General features: G+C 50.7%; 2 protein-coding genes across 2 annotated transcripts; both read left to right on the top strand.

Annotated features, from left to right (window-relative positions):
• Positions 1-1,170: 1,170 nt before the first annotated feature.
• Positions 1,171-4,752, top strand: N7447_005506 (peroxidase/cytochrome P450 family protein; the record flags this gene model as incomplete). The annotated part of the gene is made up of 7 exons (XM_057229768.1): positions 1,171-1,422; positions 1,475-1,572; positions 1,635-1,683; positions 1,733-1,925; positions 1,998-4,176; positions 4,232-4,358; positions 4,426-4,752. The coding sequence occupies 7 exons, from the start codon at positions 1,171-1,173 to the stop codon at positions 4,750-4,752; spliced, it is 3,225 nt and encodes a 1,074-aa protein (XP_057084858.1).
• Positions 4,753-5,555: 803 nt separating this feature from the next.
• tom1 (E3 ubiquitin-protein ligase TOM1) lies at positions 5,556-19,689 on the top strand (the record flags this gene model as incomplete). Its single annotated transcript, XM_057229769.1, has 11 exons — positions 5,556-5,603; positions 5,667-12,956; positions 13,158-13,386; positions 13,462-13,545; positions 13,597-17,793; positions 17,855-17,913; positions 18,431-18,510; positions 18,571-18,662; positions 18,729-19,101; positions 19,182-19,454; positions 19,512-19,689. 11 exons carry the CDS (start codon positions 5,556-5,558, stop codon positions 19,663-19,665), a joined length of 12,879 nt encoding a protein of 4,292 aa, XP_057084859.1. The 3' UTR covers positions 19,666-19,689.
• Between the last annotated feature and the right edge of the window lie 55 nt (positions 19,690-19,744).

Below are 19,744 nucleotides of genomic sequence, written 5' to 3' on the forward strand. Positions count from 1 at the left end.
ATACCTTCCTCGGCTATCTGGTCTGTCAGCTGGAGCAACCCGTCCCCGGAAGCTAAAAGGCAGCGAGGCGCAATGCGCATTCCAGTGGGGCACAAACGTTACAAGGCAGTGTTGGTTTGTGAAAGCTGAGAAAACAAGCTAGTACTGCAATCATCAAAGGTAACGTCAAATCAAAATCGAATGAAATCGCCCGTCTAGCCCTGGAGGTCTCAGCTCCATCTTACACGGTCAGTCTGGCCAAACAGCATCGCCAATCAACGCCTCAACCGGGCCAAACCTTCGAAGTTCACTGAGGATCTGTAGGTACCTGCCGTTGTTCTTGGTATTTTTTTCTGTAAGAAACTATTATTTCCAGAGCCTGAGTTGCAGATCCTCGGACCCATTTGGCCGCTGTCATTTCTCCAATCATAGTGCGCAGTTTTGACCACATCTTTCAAAACTATTAAATAGAGCTATTGCATGTGCTAATATAGCTCGTGTCGATTAGTTGAACTAGGTATTCGTATTTTGGATCATCCACCACGGCCCCTTCAATAAGTGGCTAGGCAAAAATCCCGTAGGACTCGACGGGGGATAAGCATGGGCGAATCAGAGATAATTAATTGCTTATAGCAGTGGGGCATTACTCTTCTCCCAGGATGTCCACCTTACGCTAAGAATGATAAATGGAGGCGCGGCTGAACCTCTAGGATGTGAGGTCCATTCAGCCGTACGCATTGCTCGGCTGATGGCTCTCGGATTACTCCGTGCTTCCACAGCTTATAATAATATGCTATCTCATTTCCGCCGAAATGATCGCATGCACTTCTTCTTTTCTTAACTACACTGTGATTGTTGTTTCTTTTGCTGCTTTTCTATATACAGGTTTGCGATTCTGAGTTGTTGCCAAGCTGTCCACCTTATTACCTCGATATTTCACCCTATCCAACCGTGCTTGACATATACCGGTAAGCTACTAGTCGCTACACTATTGTTTTTTCTTGTTTTACTTGTTTGTCTTGTTCCACTTCTACCTTGAACTATTTGGCCCCCGTTCAAGGTCTCCTTAAACACTTAGTCGCAAAATACCACCCTGCTGGTATCCATGACATTGAAGCTAACAGATCAGTCCCAGTTTGCACTCGAATTTCTTATATATTATTCTATTGTATCATATCATCTCAATTCAATATGTCTGAGAACGAGTCCAATTCCAGCAGCAGGATTGCTCAGGTTGAGCAAGTTGTGGGTGCAGCCTTGCGGCCCTTGCCCACCCAAACTGGCGATGGTAGCTATATACAAGCGCCAACTGTGACGGGCCTTGCCAAGGACCTGCTTCATTTTGACCTGAAAGATGCTAAGACTTTGGCGGACGTTGCCAAAAGTGCCGTGACGGGTGAGGCTGTGAATGACAGAGACTATGTCATGGAGCGCGTGGTTCAGGTTTGTGTTTCCGCAAGGAATTGGCTATGTTCACGCTCTAACTCATCTATAGCTTGCTGCTGGCTTGCCTTCGACATCTCGAAATGGCAAGGAGCTGACCAATACCTTTCTCGCCCAATTATGGGGGGATCTAGAGCACCCACCTGCCTCGTGAGTCATGCAATGCGCTGGTGGTATGTGTGAAAATGTCTAGTGGCTGACTAGTGATGTAGCTATCTTGGACGCGATGCGGCATACCGGAAGGCTGATGGATCTGGAAACGTAGGAATTGTCCCCTTAAAAATTGAGAATATCTGCTAAATAGCCCAAGAACCCCTTCTGGCCTCAGATTGGTGCTGCTAACACTCCGTATGCACGGTCTGTTCGGCCGAAGACTATGCAGTCTGCCTCTCTCCCAGAGCCAGAGGCTCTTTTCGATAGTCTCTTGGCCCGGAAGGATTTCAAGGAACACCCGAACAAGATTTCTAGCGTGCTATTCTATCTTGCCTCTATTATCATTCATGGTAAGTTATTGCCTGTTGGTTGAGATCTCTGCAATAAGAGATAGCGGAATCATTGAAGCTAACAGTTCTCAGACTTATTCCAGACGGACCCCAGGGACCAATCCAAATCTTTGACATCCTCGTACTTGGACTTGTCTCCACTTTATGGTAACAATCAGAAAGAACAAGATACAGTCAGAACATTCAAGGATGGAAAGTTGAAACCTGACTGCTTTTCCACCAAGCGGGTCTTGGGGTTCCCACCGGGCGTTGGCGTCCTTCTCATCATGTTCAACCGTTTCCACAACTCGGTTGTCACCCAATTGGCAGCTATCAATGAAGGTGGCCGTTTCACGAAACCGGACGAGTCAAATGCTCAAGCTTATACCACCTGGGATAACGACCTCTTCCAGACTGCAAGACTGGTTACTTGTGGTCTTTATGTTAACATCATTCTGAAGGATTATGTCCGGACCATTCTCAACGTCAACCGAACTGACAGTATATGGAGTCTGGATCCCCGTGCGGAGATAAAGGATGGTTTGCTTGGCCAGGCACCTGCCCAGGCTACCGGAAACCAAGTATCTGCCGAGTTCAATCTTGTATATCGCTGGCATTCTTGTGTCTCTGCTCGGGACGACAAGTGGTCACAGGATCTGTATAAAGAGCTATTCGATGGGCAGGATCCGAAGGATATTAGCATGCAGCAATTCACAGGGGGTCTTCGCCAATGGGAATCAAAACTCCCAGCGGATCCCCAAGAACGCCCTTTCGCCAAATTGCCACGCCAAGCAGATGGGAGATTCGACGATAATGATTTGGTCAAGATCTTTGAGGAGGGTGTTGAGGATCCTGCCGGAGCTTTCGGAGCTTTGAATGTGCCGGATGTCTTCAGAAGCATCGAGGTTCTTGGCATCAAGCAGGCACGCTCTTGGAATTTGGCTACCTTGAACGAATTCCGTCAATACTTTGGTTTGGCGTCTTATCAAACCTTCGAAGAGATCAACCCAGACCCATATATCGCGAACCAGCTTAAGCATTTCTATGACCACCCCGACCTCGTTGAGTTGTACCCTGGCCTCATTGTCGAAGAGGCTAAACAGGCCATGACCCCGGGTAGCGGTCTGTGCACCAATTTTACGACCTCGAGGGCCATTCTCTCAGATGCAGTTGCCTTGGTTCGTGGCGATCGCTTCTATACTGTTGACTTCACACCGAAGCATCTCACAAACTGGGCATTCAATGAGATCAACAATGATGTCTCGGTTGATGGCGGTCAAGTCTTCTACAAACTGGTCCTGAAGGCCTTCCCTAATCATTTCCGTGGCGACTCAGTTTACGCTCACTTCCCGATGGTTGTCCCTGATGAGAACAAGAAGATCTTGACCAGTCTTGGTAAGGTAAAGACCTATAGCTTTGACCGACCATTTTATAAAGCCCCGGCCCTCTTCATCAACTCCCACTCTGCTTGCACAAAGATCTTGAAAGACCAAGCAGGATTCAAGGTAGTGTGGGGTGAGAAGATCCAATTCTTGATGGAGAACAGCGGTCGTCCTTACGGCCGAGACTTCGCCTTGTCGGGTGATCTCCCTGCCAACGCAGCTTCTCGAAAGATGATCGGTTCTGCTCTGCACCGTGAAAAGTGGGAATCGGAAGTGAAAGCCTTCTACGAGGATATTACTTTGAAACTTCTCGAGCGAAACTCATTCAAGGTTGCTGGCGTCAATCAGGTCGACCTCGTTCGTGATGTTGCCATTCTCGCCCAAGTTCACTTCTGTGCCAACGTTTTCTCTCTGTCTCTCAAGACAGAGTCAAACCCAAGAGGTGTGTTCAGCGAGCAGGAGCTGTACCAGATTTTAGCCGTGATCTTCGCTAGTATTTTCTACGACGTTGACGTATCCAAGTCTTTCCAACTTTGCCAGACTGCTCGCAATGTTGCACAGGAGCTGGGTGAGTTGACGCTAGCCAACGTCGAACTCGTTTCTAAGACTGGATTTATTTCCAACCTGGTCAACCGCCTACACCGCCATGACATTTTGAGTGAATATGGTGTGCACATGATCCAACGCTTGCTGGACAGCGAGTTGCCCGTTAAGGACATTGTGTGGTCTCACATTCTTCCCACGGCAGGTGCATTGGTTGCCAATCAAGGCCAGCTCTTCTCCCAGTGCATCGACTACTACCTCTCCGAAGAAGCGGCGGAGCATCTGGTAGAGATCCAGCGCTTGTCTAGGGAGGACACTCCTGAGGCCGACGAGCTCCTTGTGCGATAGTAAGTTTCTTCATATCCTAATTAGGATCTAAGAGGCCATACTAACTGTATACAGCTTCATGGAAGGAGCGAGACTCCGATGCTCGGTAGCATTGCCACGATTCGTCACCCAGCCAACTGTGGTCGAAGATAACGGTGAGAAGGTCAGTTTAAAAGCTGGCCAGGAGATCATTTGCAACCTGGTAAGTTTTTTGGTATCGCTTTTTTTTCTGTCCACATTCAGATATTAACAGACCATGCGAAATATAGGTTGTTGCAGGCCGTGATCCTGTTGCGTTCCCCGATCCCGACAAGGTCCGTCTTGACCGTGATATGAGCCTGTACACTCACTTTGGCTTCGGTCCTCATGAATGCCTGGGCGTTAAAATGTGTCCTCTTGCACTTTCTACTATGCTTAAGGTGCTTGGGCGACTGGATAATGTCCGTCGCGCTCCTGGACCCCAAGGCCATCTGAAGAGGCTCAATGGACTGGGAGGAATCGCCATGTATATGGATGCCAAGCACAGTAGCTTCACTCCGTTCCCAGCGACTATGAAAATCCAATGGGACGGAGATCTGCCTGCTAGAAAGGAGTAAAGCCTGTATATACGAGGATTGCAAAGGAGTTGAGTTTTGTTTGAAAGATCTTTGTAATGTTTATGGCTGGTTGTTTGTATAGTGTGCATGTACTTTTCTCGGTGTGATTCACCGCGCATCAATAAGATCGAAGCTGGCTTTTAAACCTGGAGTCCCACATTTTTCAAAAATAGTTGAAAGACTGTAGTCAAGTAGATTCCATTGTATTTTGCTCTGTACATAAGATAGAATCCAACAATTGCATCATATTGAAGATTGGAAGTTGGAAGTTGGAAAAGACAAGAGATGCCTGAGGCCCAGCGGGGAAATCAACGGCTCCGCCCTTCTGGCTTCTGCCGGCAGCTTCTCTTCACGCTGCTCGTCCTTTTTCTCTTCTCTTCTATCAAACCACCCCTTCCTGTCATCTTTTCCTTTTGACATCCTTAATACCTCTACGTCAGATCTTGAGGGATAACGACCTGCACCCGTTTTCCCTTATTTGACCGACTTCCGATATCTCATCTCTCTCAGCTCTCAGAGTTGAAGCTTCTTACTCAAAGATCCTTCATTGAATTTTAAATTCGATCGAGCATCTCTTTGATTTGCGTTTTATTGACAGAGAAATATTGCTCAGGTGTTCATCACGTTGAGTTGATTCGATTTTCGTTGAGGCAGCAAAGCAGCACCAAAAACGTCATAAGGCATCTTCGCGCTTTCTCCGCGACATCGGTCTTTAACGACCTTCTCGCTCTACCCTCTCTAGGAGACAATCCTCCTGGAATCTCTTAACTCCCTCATGTTTGACTGGTCAACCGATCGGTATCATGGGGAGAATTAAGAAGGTAGCTAGCCAAAAGCATGAGGCTACAATCGTAAGTTACTCTCTCTGGAAGCCTGATGTGCAACCCAACTAAAAAATTTTCCTTCCATCACAGTCACCTTTTTTGCAAGAATTCATATCGCGCGCCACAAGTATTCCCGTTCCAGAGCTCCCGTCGCTTCTCAACACATTCCCCAAGCTATGGCCGTTCCCACGCGGTGATCTCTACCATTGGATCCAGGTCCTGGACCGATTCGATGAGATCCTGGCCTCAGCCGTGGAGAAATATTTCCTGAATACTGGCCCTCAGACCCAGCTGTTCACTCGAAGTGTTTTGGAGGAATCATACTCGGCTGACGAGAATCAGAAACCCGCAGAGGGTGTTGATGCCAAACTGAATGCCCTGGGATACGGCCCTGATGGAGATAGAGAGCTTGTGGAAGCAGTTCTTGATTTCTCTCGTCTTTTGCTCGATAAATGTGGGAATCGCAGCCTGTACAGCAGCAGCGACCGTCTGGGTGATCTGTTGAATACCACCTCACTCTCTCTCCTACAATCTACATTGCGGCTGTCTCTTTGCTTAGCCCAACGGTACCACTCTCGTCAGCGTGGCACTCATCAGCAGTCCGTACTACAGTCCCACTATGCTCTTGACCTCGAAAAGTTGCAGAAGATCGCAGCACCTTTCCCCCGTCCAGTCATCGCTAGTAAAACGCCGTTTGCCGCATCTCCCGCCGTTTTAACCAAGGGGAAGGAAAATACAGCCCAGACTAAAATCAACGCCAATGAACTGGTTTCCCTCGTGCGTGATACCGACGGCTGGGAAGAATGGGGAGATGTCCGAGTTCTCTACTATCCCTCGAGTCCCGAACAGGCCAGAACGGCATCCGATTTTGGCCAGACAGAGCACTCTCACGTTCCAACCACGCCAACCCCATTGCGACGTAGTGCAACACACCCAACTCCTCATTCCAACCTGGGCTCGAATGGAGATGAATCACCGGCTGCCGTCGGTGGGAAGGCAGAAGAGGCCACGCGAGCGGGCAAAGTGCTAGAGCTTCCCCATTCAAAAATTTCAACCGCAAAGGTGGAAGACCTTCTTGCAGCTAACTTGCCTCATCTACCCCTCGAATCAAAATATGAGCTGCTTCAAAAGCTCCGAGTGGCAAAGGCGTTGACAGAGTCGCGTGCCACGCGAGAACAGATTCTTTCCATCAAAGCACTGGCAGTCACCAACCTGGCCCATGTCCAGCCCGAGAGTACCTTCCAATCAAAGGTTCTTCAATCGGACCTGGAACAACCGAAGCGTCTGCAACTTGCTTATCAGCTTGCTGAAGTGGTTCATCTCGGTGCCAGTGGTGACCTCGAGGTCTCCCGGTCTGTCCAAACTTTGGCGATCCAGACTCTGGATGCGTTGGCCAAGCACAAGGCTCGTGCTGTTGACGTCTGTGCAGCTTTGAGCGTCAATGTAAATCACGGTATTCTTATGTTCTTGACCCGTAAAATGGTCAATGAACTAGGCCCTGAGAACAATGATCCGGATGATGCCTACTTCGATGAGTGGCGAGATGCTTTGCTTGCACTCCTGCGCACTCTCCCAAGCTCGAGCACACGTACACCGGAGACTCTGGTTGCAGCCGGTCTGATTCCCATGTTTGTTGATATTTTGAATCTGCGGACTGAAAAATCCCGCCGAGTCTATTCCCGAATTATGGAGTTCCTTGACACATTTGTGCACGCGGTTCGCGATGCACTGGGTACATTGACAACAGCAAAGGGCTTCGACGCCATGTCTGATTTGATTGACCATGAGACCAAGACCGCGTTTGAGAAAGTCAATCGCGGGGATGGATTCCCTGCTCAATACAAGAATCCTTCGGTTGACTATCAAATCCCTTACTTCCAGCAGCAGACTCTGCGCTGGATGTTCCGTTTTGTCAACCATATCATGCAGCACAATGGCGGAGGCTTCGACCGAGTTCTGCGAAACTTGATCGATTCGCCTCAGCTGTTGACTTCTCTTCGCCTTGTGTTCGAGAATGCTCGTGTGTTTGGCTCGCATGTTTGGAGCAATGCTGTCAATATTCTCAGCAGCTTCATCCACAACGAGCCTACTAGTTATGCTGTCATCGCCGAGGCTGGCCTCAGCAAGAGCCTTCTTGCTGCTGTGATGGGCCGTGAACTTCAGGTGCGGGAGAAGCCGGCGGTCGTTGAGCTCGAAGACCGCGAGACCGAGGCCCAGACCGAAGCCGAACCGGCTACTCAACCGCCCAGCGCCGAAGCCGCCACCCAGTCCGAGGAAAAGCAGAAAGATCGCGAGTATGCCATCGTTAGACCCCAGAATACACCTCTCGCACCTGGCATCATGCCCGCCGCTGATGCTCTTGCTTGTATCCCTGGTGCGTTTGGAGCCATCTGCTTGAACTCCTCTGGTTTGGACCTCTTCCAGTCCTCCGATGCACTGGAAAGCTTCTTCGAGATCTTTGAGAACCCTGAGCATGTCAAGTGCCTGAAGGATGACCCAGAACTGGTTCGTTCGCTGGGAACGACTTTTGACGAGCTTGTTCGACACCACCCGGCATTGAAGACCTCTATTATGTCTGCTGTTCTCGTAATGGCTGCTCGCGTCAACATTCTGGGGCGAGTCAAGGCATGGGAGCTAGGTATGGGCACGAAGATGTGGACTGAAGACGCCGACGGCAAAGCAACTCTTTCAGGAGATGTCTTTTCATTGTTCCGAGAAATCGGCACAGCCGTTGATGCGTCTATAGACGACCCTGCCTCGTTTGGTGCTCCCCAGCTCAATGTGAACACTCTTCCTAACGGCGCTAAGCTTGTCGTTGGTCATCTGGATCATGTTCTTCCTTCGCCGGGCCCCGACTTCGAGCCTAAAGATAAGGATGATCATGGTCTTTCAGCTACGGACTACCTGTTCCCAGCGTTGCGATTCCTAGGTGCTTTCTTCGAGAATCAGACAAACTGCACATCCTTCATCCTGGCCGGCGGCACAGAGTTCTTGTTAGATCTTGCGACTCTCCAAAGCTTGGCATTTGATTTCCATAGCACCAACGCCAACCAAGAGATTACTGTCCTTGTTCACATGCTTGCGGAAACGAAGCCTCACCTTGTCCTCCCATCTCTCGTTCGACGCGCACAGGCAGCAGTGGACAATCTGTCGGCCTTTTGGACTGCGCCCACTGGATCGGGATTCTTTACAGAATTGATTAAGCCAGCAGACTCTAAAAAGCCGGCTCTTGAGCCTACAGCGGCTGCTAAATCTGGCACATTCTTCGTGAGGCACTTGAATGCCGTTCTTCTCCTCACCGACGTCCTTCGCGAGGTTTTCGCGTCGCCACTGTACCAAACTCGACCTGGTCAGTCTACCTCCATCTTTGGCCAAGCCAACCTTGCGGACCACTACTGTTCCCTGATCTCTTCATTGAGCAACCTTCTTGCTTCTTGCGTGTGGGAAGGAATTTTGCTGGAGAAGAACATCCCCGAGAAGTGGCTCAAAGCCACACAGGCCTCTGCTGAAAAGCAAGGCTCTGGAAAGTCGAAGGCTGCTCCGGTTACTGGGAACCCCCAGGAGCCTTCAGCAATGCCTGGCGCTGATCCTCAACGGGAGGGCACTGGTGCACCAGAGACTGCCCCGGCTCAGCCAGGCCAGAGTCTGAAGGAAGACGACACCGAAGTCGATGAGCAAAGTCCTGCCTTCAAGAATGCGCGTACGCTTCGCTACCTCCTAAGCGCTCTGCCAACCTCGATTACGGGCTTCTTGCACAACCTCGGACTCGGTATTATCGGCAAGAGACGCACAGATCCGCTGCAGAAACAGAAGGCGAATGCTATTATGGTATCAGACGCCATTGCTGCAGGTGTTCTTCGCCAACTGCAGTTTAACCCTGCCAATTCGAGTGACAGCCCTAAGCACCGGTTCGCGTATCTCATTGTTATTCTTTCTCACTTCTCGCACCTCCTCTATGAAGTCTCGGCAGACCGTCCTAGTCCGAACTACTTGACTTCAGTTCTTGTTTCATTCAATAAAAACAACGGCCTTAAAGTGTTGAAAGACATCTGTGATGTCTTCTTGGCTGACATCAAGTCCCTCCCATCTGCGGAGTCCATCCCCGACCAGGACAAAGAGCTTGCTGACCGGCTTGCATCCGGGTATGGTGGAATTAAGATCATTCTTGGGTTATTCGCAGACCTCACTGCTGGGAAATTCATCGTGGACTCTAGCCAGACACAAGCCTTGACTTCTCACCCTGAACGTGACCGAGACCGTCCCGATTACTTCCAGCCAGGTCAACTCCTGGTAGAACTTCGCATGGAGATTTTGCCCATGGCCAAAGACATGTGGAACTCTGACTTTGCAACCCAGTCATCGAGTCCGATTGTCCGATTGTTGATTGATATTATGCGGTGCTCCTTGGATGGTGAATACGAGGCCGGTGCGGCTCGTAAAGCAGATACCCCGCCCCTCTTGGTAGATATGCCCAAGAAACCATTCGTTGTCCACACGGAACGAGCAACTGCCTTGCTTGAGAAAGGGTACATGGATGTTGATCTTAACAAAGAAGCCCTTTATCGTTGTAACAATCTTTTGGTGGCGGCCGAAGAATACTGCAAAGCGCAGCAGTGGCTACGAGCCCCTCCCAGAATCCCCCCGGGTCCCGGCGATATCAAAACTGGAGTACCCGAGTCTGCTTCTGGCATCGACTCCCTCGAGGATCAGGGTATTGGAGAGGTTCAACCTTTCCATGGCGCTAATGCACTCTTAGACCACCGCTCTGCAGCACTACAATTGCTTCTAGCTCAAGCCACCGGACGGCCCGTGCCTGATGCATTACAACGTCCTCCTGTCCCCGGAGGTGATATTGACTCTGACATGCACGATGGGTTGGCTAGAGCTCTGGACAATGTTCTCAACGACAATGATGATATGGATAGCGATGACCAAGGCGAGTCATCGAACCAGCGTCGACCCGAGAGTCGTAATATCGGGGCAAGCTCTTCTGAACCTACCGGGGCATCCCAGGGAGAACCGGCCAAGCGTCGCCATATGGTTACGGTCGAAGACCTGGATGCAGAGAGGCAAAACATTCGGTCAAACCTGATCGATCGAGCTCTGGACATTCTAAACGAACACCATGACGTCTCTTTCGAGCTGTCTGACTTGATCACCTCGGCTATCAAGAAGCATAGCGAGCCCGTCAACTTCCGTCGAGACATTGGAGAGACCCTCGTTCAATCGCTAGTCTCCCTGCAAATGGAGAACTTCCAAACAGCGGGCAAAAAGATTGCGGCTTATGCACACATTCTCGCATTGACCCTTCAAGATGTTGATATGTACCGCGCCACTCTTGAAGAGCTCAAAGATTGCTTCTCGACCTTCCTTGGGTTTATCAAGCTCCCAACACCCGAGAAGCCTGACCAAGAAACCTTCCCTTGGGTTGGACATGTCCTGCTTATTCTCGAGAAGCTGCTGTCTGATGATTGTCAGCCTCCAGAGATTGCCTGGAAGCTGCCGAACCTTGATGATCCTAACCCCGCCGGCGACGAACCAGCCCATCTTAAAGACGAACCCCTTGTCTCGCTCGAGGAGAAGACTCAGCTATTTGAATCTCTTGTCGAGATCCTACCCCGAGTGGGCAAGGACGATACACTAGCGCTATCTATTTGCCGTGTTCTTGTCATTCTCACTCGCGAGCGTAGCATTGCCGCCTGCTTTGGTGAGAAGCGAAACCTTCAGCGTTTGTTTGTGATGGTTAAGCAACTTTCCAGTGCTACTAATGATAAACTTCAAAGCGCCTTCATGCTCATCCTTCGTCACATCGTCGAGGACGAAGCTACTATCCGGCAGATCATGAGGAGTGAAATTGTTGCCGCTTTCGAGTCCAAGACTGCCCGTCAGATTGACACGAACGGCTATGTACGGCAGCTTTATCACCTCGTGCTGAGAGCTCCTGATATCTTTGTGGAGGTTACGAATGAAAAGCTGCGGTTGGTCCGATATGACAACCATCAACGTCCACAGGTTCTTGGGTTGAAGGCCGACAAAGATCGGCAGCAAAAGCGAGGAAGACCCAGTATCCTCCTCGAAGAGCACAAACCAGAACCATCTACAGCAGCCGAAGCACCTGCCCACGAAGACACGGACATGAGCAAGGAGGACATGGGCAAGGAGGACAAGGGCAAGACCCCAAGCAAGGGTGCCGAACTTAAAGCCCCAATTGTGGAGAACCCGGATGGTGTCATTCATTACCTGCTTTCGGAGCTTCTGTCCTACAAGGATGTGGACGACAAAGAAGCTGGTCCTGAATTCCCAGAGCAGGCAGCTGACCAATCCGATACTCACACTGATGTTGAGATGGCTGTGGACGACCCAACACCTTCAATTTCGAGCACTACCGAAGCCCATGCATCTCGCGGTTCCAAGAAGGCAGAGAAGCCCCAGTTCAAAGCAGATGACCATCCAATTTACATCTACCGCTGCTTGCTCCTTCAGTGCTTGACAGAACTTCTTTCTTCTTACAACCGGACCAAGGTCGAGTTCATCAACTTTTCCCGCAAAGCTGATCCTCTGGCCACTACGCCCTCCAAACCACGCTCTGGCGTCCTGAACTATCTGTTGAACGTTCTTGTTCCCCTTGGTACTATGGATCACGATGAAAGTTTGGCGTTCAAAAAGCGCAGCATCACCTCCACATGGACTATGCAAGTGCTTGTTGCGCTTTGCACCAAGACCGGTGAATTTGGCGGTGTTGGCAGGCGTCGTACTGACCCAAAGTATGAAGAGGATGAGCCTGAGCTTGCTTTTGTCCGCCGTTTTGTGCTGGAGCATGCTCTCCGGACCTACAAAGATGCCATGGCCTCTACCGAACCCCTAGATGCCAAGTATTCAAAGCTCATGTCTCTTGCTGATCTCTTCGACAAAATGCTCAGCGGCTACTCATTTACCAACGACGCAGGCTTCCCAACTTCAACCAGACAGCTCGCGAAGACCATGTTCGAAAAGAACTTTATCCCCGCGCTCACGTCTTCAGTCGCCGATGTCGACTTGAATTTCCCGTCCTCCAGGCGTGTCATTAAGTATATTCTTCGTCCGCTGAATAAACTTACTCAAACTGCTGTACTTCTGAGCGAGAACTCGGACATCCATATCCAAGGTGATAACGAGGATGATGAGATCTCGTCGGCAACTTCCGTTTCTGACATGGAAGATGAACGCGAAGAAACACCTGACCTCTTCCGTCACTCTACTCTTGGCATGCTAGAGCCTCGTCACGACGAGGAAGAGAGCAGCACCGAAGAATCGGAGGGTGAGGACGATGAGATGTACGATGATGAATATGACGAAGAAATGGACTACGACGAGGATGTCGCTGAAGATGATGGAGAAGTCGTCAGCGACGAAGATGACGATGGTATGGGTCCAATCGAAGGTCTTTCCGGTGATGCAGTCGAAGTCATCCTCGACGAAGATGATGACGATGACGAGGACGATGACGATGAAGACCACGACCATTTGGACATGCATGATGACATGTATGACGGAGAAATCGGTGGTGACCGAGACAACGAAAGCCTCGAAGATGGGGAAGAGGACGAATGGGAAAGCGAAGAAATGACCGAAGACGAAGAGGAGGTCGAGATGATGAACCAATTCGAGGATGAAATGGCCGACATCAGACAATCCACCCGACACCAAGGTGAGGATCAACATCTTGGTGACCTATTCCGTGCCCTAAATGGTACAGGTGTTGATGATCTCCATGGAGATGCCCTAGGTGGTGACATTCATGAAGAAATTCTTGATGATCTCGACGAAGATGGTTTGTCCCTCCTTAGGCTGTTGAGGCAACTTCCAGTGCCGCTGTTAGAACCAACCTTGCTGACATCCGGTCCAGTTGAAGACGAAGACGAAATGGATGAACTTGACGAGGACATGGATGATTTCGATGAGGAGCAAGGATCTTATGAGGATATGGAAGGTGAGTCCAACTATCCTAACGATTTTCTCACATTGTTACTGACTCATTTAGAAGACGATGATCTTCTTGAGCCATGGGGATGGGAAGGCGATGAGCCTCCAATGGCCCGAGGAAATGCCCAATCCCGCTTCCGCGGAGGCCCACCACCAGCTTGGGCTACCGTCACTGAAATCATGCCGGGTCGCCAATCCGGCCTTGTTCCTATCCAGCCTTATCACCGTGTCCACCGAACCCAAATACCGTCCCGCGGCAACGACGATGGCACTAATCCTCTTCTTGTCCGGACTGACCGCCCAGATCCTGCCGTTCCACCTCGTGGGGCTGCGGCTGATCCTTTCGCCGATTGGGGCCAGTCTATTGACCCTGCAGGTGGCCGGGTTGTTGCCATGGATAGCCCCATCAGCTTCATGAATGCAATTATGCAAGCCATTGGTGGACAGGCGGCGCCAGGTTTCGGCGTTGTCACTCGCCCTGATGGTATTCATGTCCATGTCGACCGACGGGCAGTCTTGCCTGGTCGTATCCAGGATATGCTTGGAATTCCTCGAGGCGCGGGCCCTCCAACTCGCACTCGCGGCGACGACCCTCACACTGCTGTCAAGTTTGGCCTTGGTACCACCAGAAACCGCTGGCAAGAAGAGGCGCGCATTATCTTCAGCAGCCAGTATGTTGAGCGGACCCAGCGCGTCATCAACTCCATTCTAAGGCTCTTGGTTCCTCCTGCCATCGAGGAGGAGAAGCAGCGCCAGAAGCTCGCGGAAGAGGAACGCAAACGTCTTCAAGCCGAAAAGGCTGAAAAGGACCGCCAAGATCGTATTGCCGCTGAAGAAAAACAGCGCGAGCTCAAGCAAAAGGAGGAGGAAGAAAACGCCCGACTGCAGGCAGAGAAAGAACAACAGGAAGCCGAGCGCCAAGCTGCTGGGGTCGATGAGCCCATGGAAGACGTCCAAGAAACCGATACTACGGTTGAAACCGCTGGCCCATCTACTCAACCCGAAGCCCAGCCCACTGAACCTACTCGTCGAGTCTATACAAACATCAGGGGCCGCCAAGTTGACATCACCGGTCTAGAGATTGATTCAGAATATCTAGAGGCTCTGCCTGAGGAACTTCGCGAGGAAGTCATCATGCAGCAGCTTGCTGAGCATCGGTCCCAGGCTGCCGCCGCGGGTGAGGAGGATACTGAGATAAACCAAGAATTCCTTGAGGCCTTGCCTGCCGAGATCCGTGAAGAATTGCTACAACAAGAATTAGCCGATCGACGCCGGCGGGAACGTGAGACCGCGCGACGACAGGCGGCCACTGCTGGTGGTGCTGGCGCTACAGCTTCTAGCACTCAACCAGCAGAAGAAATGGATGCTGTCAGCTTCCTTGCCACTCTCGATCCCTCTCTGCGCCAGGCTGTTCTGGCCGATCAGCCCGAGGATGTTCTCGCAACCTTGGGTCCAGAGTACTTGACTGAAGCCCGTGGTATGGGCGGTAGCGGCCGACGCATGGCCCAGTTTGGTGACATGAGTGCAATTGATCACCGACAGAGAACTGAGCCTGCCGCCGGTCAAGAGCCGAAGAAAGAGCAGAGACGTCAAATTGTTCAAATGCTCGACAAGGCTGGCGTTGCAACCCTTTTACGCCTGATGTTCATGCCTCTGCAAGGCAACGCCCGCCATCAATTGAACGATATTCTTCACAATGTTTGTGAGAACCGTCAGAATCGAAGTGAAGTGATCAGCGTTCTTCTTTCGATTTTGCAGGATGGCAGCGTTGATTCCACTGCGATTGAACGCAGCTTTTCTCATCTTTCCTTGCGTGCAAAGGCACCAGGAGCACAGAAGACACCGCAGTCTAAGCGAACCCTCGCTATCCAGACTGCTTCGAGCGTCAGCAGTGAAGTGACACCAATTATGGTCATCCAACAATGTATCGCTGCACTGTCTTTCCTTTCGCAGTTCAACCCTCACATTGCTTGGTTCTTCCTGACGGAGCATGACTCTGCCTCAGCTGGTAAACTCAAGTCATTGCGCAAGGGCAAAGGCAAAGAAAACCGAGCTAACAAGTTCGCTCTGAATGCATTGCTTTCTCTACTTGACCGCAAGTTGATAATGGAAAGCCCTAATTGTATGGAGCAACTGTCTAGCCTCCTAAGCAGCATCACACAGCCATTGACTGTTCTCCTCCGTCGCGAGAAGGAGCGACAGGAAGATGGCAAGGGCAAGAAGCCCGAGAGATCTCAAATCGAAGCATCTGCAGATCAACTTGCTGAGGCTGCCGATTCCAGTATGGACACATCCATGACCGATGCTCCGCTACCCACTGTGGAAACCCCTGGAGCTCCTGGTCAAGAGACCGCAGAGGGTGAAGAGGCTACTTCAACTGAAGCTAAGGAATCTGAAGATTCCAAAAATCCCGCCGAGGACGAGAAGCGCAAGAAACGAACCATCGAGCCTCCTATCGTTCCAGATCACAACCTCCGACTGGTTGTTCAAATCCTTGCGGCTCGTGAGTGCAATGGCAAGATATTCCGCGATACGCTTTCCACCATCAACAACCTTTCTGCTGTTCCTGGGGCTAGAGACGTGATCGGTAATGAATTGGTTGCTCAAGCACAGGCCCTTAGCGATACCATCCTGAGTGATTTGGGGGATCTTCTCCCTCATATCCACCAGGCCAAGACTGGTACCGACATGCAAGGTCTTGCTCTGGCTAAGTTCTCCCCAGCTAGCTCCGACCAGGCGAAATTGCTACGTATCTTGACCGCACTTGATTATCTGTTTGACCAAGCACGAGCAGACAAGTCGAAAGATGTTGAGGCTGGGTCCGCCCCCAAGGAGGACGTGCTCAAGAAACTCTATGAAAGCGCCACTTTCGGCCCACTTTGGACCAAGTTGAGTGACTGCTTGACTGTCATCCGGCAGAAGGAAAATATGCTGAACGTGGCTACTATCCTCCTCCCTCTCATTGAGGCATTGATGGTCGTCTGCAAGAACACCACGCTGAAGGATCAGCCGCTGTCTCGTGGCAGCCGTGAGTTGTCAGTCAACAGCGCCCAAACTGATGCTGGTCTCAGCATGGAAAACATCTTCTTTAAGTTCACCGAAGAACATCGCAAGATTCTCAATGAGCTCGTTCGCCAGAACCCTCGCCTGATGAGCGGCACATTCTCCCTATTGGTCAAGAACCCCAAGGTCCTGGAATTCGACAACAAGCGCAACTACTTTACTCGTCGTGTTCACTCCCGCGGTGCCGAGCCTCGCCACCCTCATCCTCCTCTTCAGCTCTCTGTGCGCAGAGCTGAGGTTTTCCTTGACTCGTTCAAGTCCTTGTACTTCAAGAGCGCAGATGAGTTGAAGTATGGCAAATTGAATGTACGATTCCACGGCGAGGAGGGTGTCGACGCTGGTGGTGTCACTAGAGAATGGTTCCAGGTCCTTGCCCGTGGCATGTTCAACCCCAACTACGCCTTGTTCATCCCTGTCGCCGCTGATCGGACTACCTTCCACCCTAACCGCCTTAGTGGAGTCAACTCAGAGCATCTCATGTTCTTCAAATTCATTGGGCGGATCATCGGTAAGGCCTTGTACGAAGGCCGTGTCCTCGACTGCCACTTCAGCCGAGCAGTCTACAAGAACATCCTCGGACGAGCCGTGTCCATCAAGGATATGGAAACGCTCGACTTAGACTACTACAAATCACTTCTTTGGATGCTTGAGAATGACATTACTGATATCATTACCGAGACATTTGCCATTGAAACCGATGCCTTTGGCGAGAAGCAGGTCATTGACCTGAAGCCCGGTGGCCACGACATTCCCGTTACCCAGGAGAACAAAGAGGAGTACGTTCAGCGCGTAGTCGAATATCGCCTCGTCGAGTCGGTTCGCGAGCAACTGGACAACTTCCTCAAGGGTTTCCATGAAATCATTCCTCCCGAGTTGATCTCCATCTTCAACGAGCAAGAGCTGGAACTTTTGATTTCTGGTCTTCCTGAGATCGACGTGGACGAGTGGAAGAACAACACCGAGTATCACAACTACTCCGCGTCCTCATCGCAGATTCAGTGGTTCTGGCGTGCCGTCCGCTCATTCGACAAGGAGGAGCGTGCCAAGCTTTTGCAGTTCGTCACTGGAACCAGTAAGGTTCCTCTCAATGGCTTCAAGGAGCTTGAGGGTATGAACGGTGTGAGCAAGTTCAACATCCATCGCGACTATGGCCATAAAGATCGCCTCCCCAGCTCGCATACATGTTTCAACCGTAAGTCTTTCTCCGCATCTCTTAGCTGCATTAGCGCAATTTACTAACTATTTTCTAACAGAGCTTGATCTTCCTGAGTATGAAAGCTACGAAGATCTCCGTCAGCGCCTTTACACGGCCGTAACGACTGGCAGTGAGTACTTCGGGTTTGCCTAGACTGTTGTCCTATTCTATGGCGTGGGAATGGTTTCATCAAGCCAAAGCATAGTATGGCGTTTCTCTCGATTCTTACGGGATTTTCTTATTATTGGGGACGAATGCGGAGAGTATGGAAGGCTGGTGGTATAGGCCAGCGAGAAGTTTCTTTACGAGAAGATGAAAACTGGGGCACCTGGTAAGGGATTCGGTTGAAGTGCAGGTCAACCGTGTTCTTTCTAGAGCCCTCTTTATGTACTTAGATTGCTGCATTTATTTCTTTTCCTTCAAATCCGCTACGTATCTCTTTAGTAGAACTTCATACTCCGGCAGGTCTTGGCCAAGGGGCTTATATCATCAGGCGGTGAGTCCGTCACGGGACTGCATAGAAAAAACGGCATGCGGGGCCGCGGATTTTTTGAGCCGAACACGGTCATCTTGGAGAAGAGTGTGTTTTGAGTTCATTATAATTGAAACTCTCTCTTCTTACTATTTCACAAAGCCCTACATCATGTCGGCCAACTCCATCAAGCTCTTGACTGGCAACAGTCACCCGGAGCTTGCCAACCTAGTTGCTGACCGGTATGTGCAATCGACGAGGTCAAGACTGGGTAACCGGCTAATTCTAGCGCTATGAATCAGGCTCGGTATTGAGTTGACCAAGATTATGGTCCTGCAATACTCCAATCAAGAAACCAGTGTCACAATTGGAGAGAGCGTGCGGGATGAAGATGGTACGTGCATCGCACTTTCATCATGATATCAATAACCCCCACTCATATATATCTGACTTGTCGCAGTCTTCATTCTCCAATCGACGAAACCCAATGATATCAACGATGGACTCATGGAGCTCCTGATCATGATCAACGCTTGCAAGACTGCCTCGGCCCGTCGCATCACAGCCGTCATCCCCAACTTCCCTTATGCCCGTCAAGATAAGAAGGACAAGAGCCGTGCTCCCATCACCGCCAAGCTGATGGCCAACATGCTCCAGACCGCCGGCTGCAACCACGTCATCACTATGGACCTGCACGCCAGCCAAATTCAGGGCTTCTTCAACGTCCCCGTCGACAACCTGTATGCCGAGCCCAGCATGCTCAAGTATATCCGTGAGAACCTCGATGTCAGCAATTGTGTCATCGTCAGCCCTGATGCTGGTGGTGCTAAGCGGTGAGTTGTACCTACCTCGATACTACGCATGTATCACTATAGCGGGGGAATGTAGAAGAACTAATTTAAATTGCTGTTAGTGCTACTGCCATTGCTGACCGCCTGGACTTGCAATTCGCACTTATTCACAAGGAACGTGCCCGCCCCAACGAGGTTTCGCGCATGGTCCTTGTCGGTAATGTCAAGGACAAGGTCGCTATCATCGTCGACGATATGGCCGACACCTGCGGCACGCTCGCCAAGGCTGCCGAAACCGTCATGCAGCACGGTGCCACTGAAGTCAACGCTATCGTTGTACACGGTATTCTGTCCGGCAAGGCGATCGAGAACTTGAACGGTAGCTGCCTCAAGCGGTATGTACACGCCCGGATACTAGCAACGAGTCATTTTAATTAACTCTCTCCTCGCAGCATTATCGTCAGCAACACTGTCCCATTGGGTGACAAGCAAGAGCAGTGCGACAAGATCCATACGATCGATATCAGCCCTACATTGGCAGAGGCATGCCGTCGTACACACAACGGCGAGTCAGTTAGCTTCTTGTTCTCGCACACCGTGGGATAAATCAGAGACAGGAATGAATACATCAAGACAGAGGATTGAATCTACGGGTTGTCCTAGTGATCACCTACGAGTGTGGTTG

Source organism: Penicillium robsamsonii, assembly GCF_028829455.1.
Source record: "Penicillium robsamsonii strain IBT 29466 chromosome Unknown utg000003l_segment0_segment0, whole genome shotgun sequence".
Classification (NCBI taxonomy): domain Eukaryota; kingdom Fungi; phylum Ascomycota; class Eurotiomycetes; order Eurotiales; family Aspergillaceae; genus Penicillium; species Penicillium robsamsonii.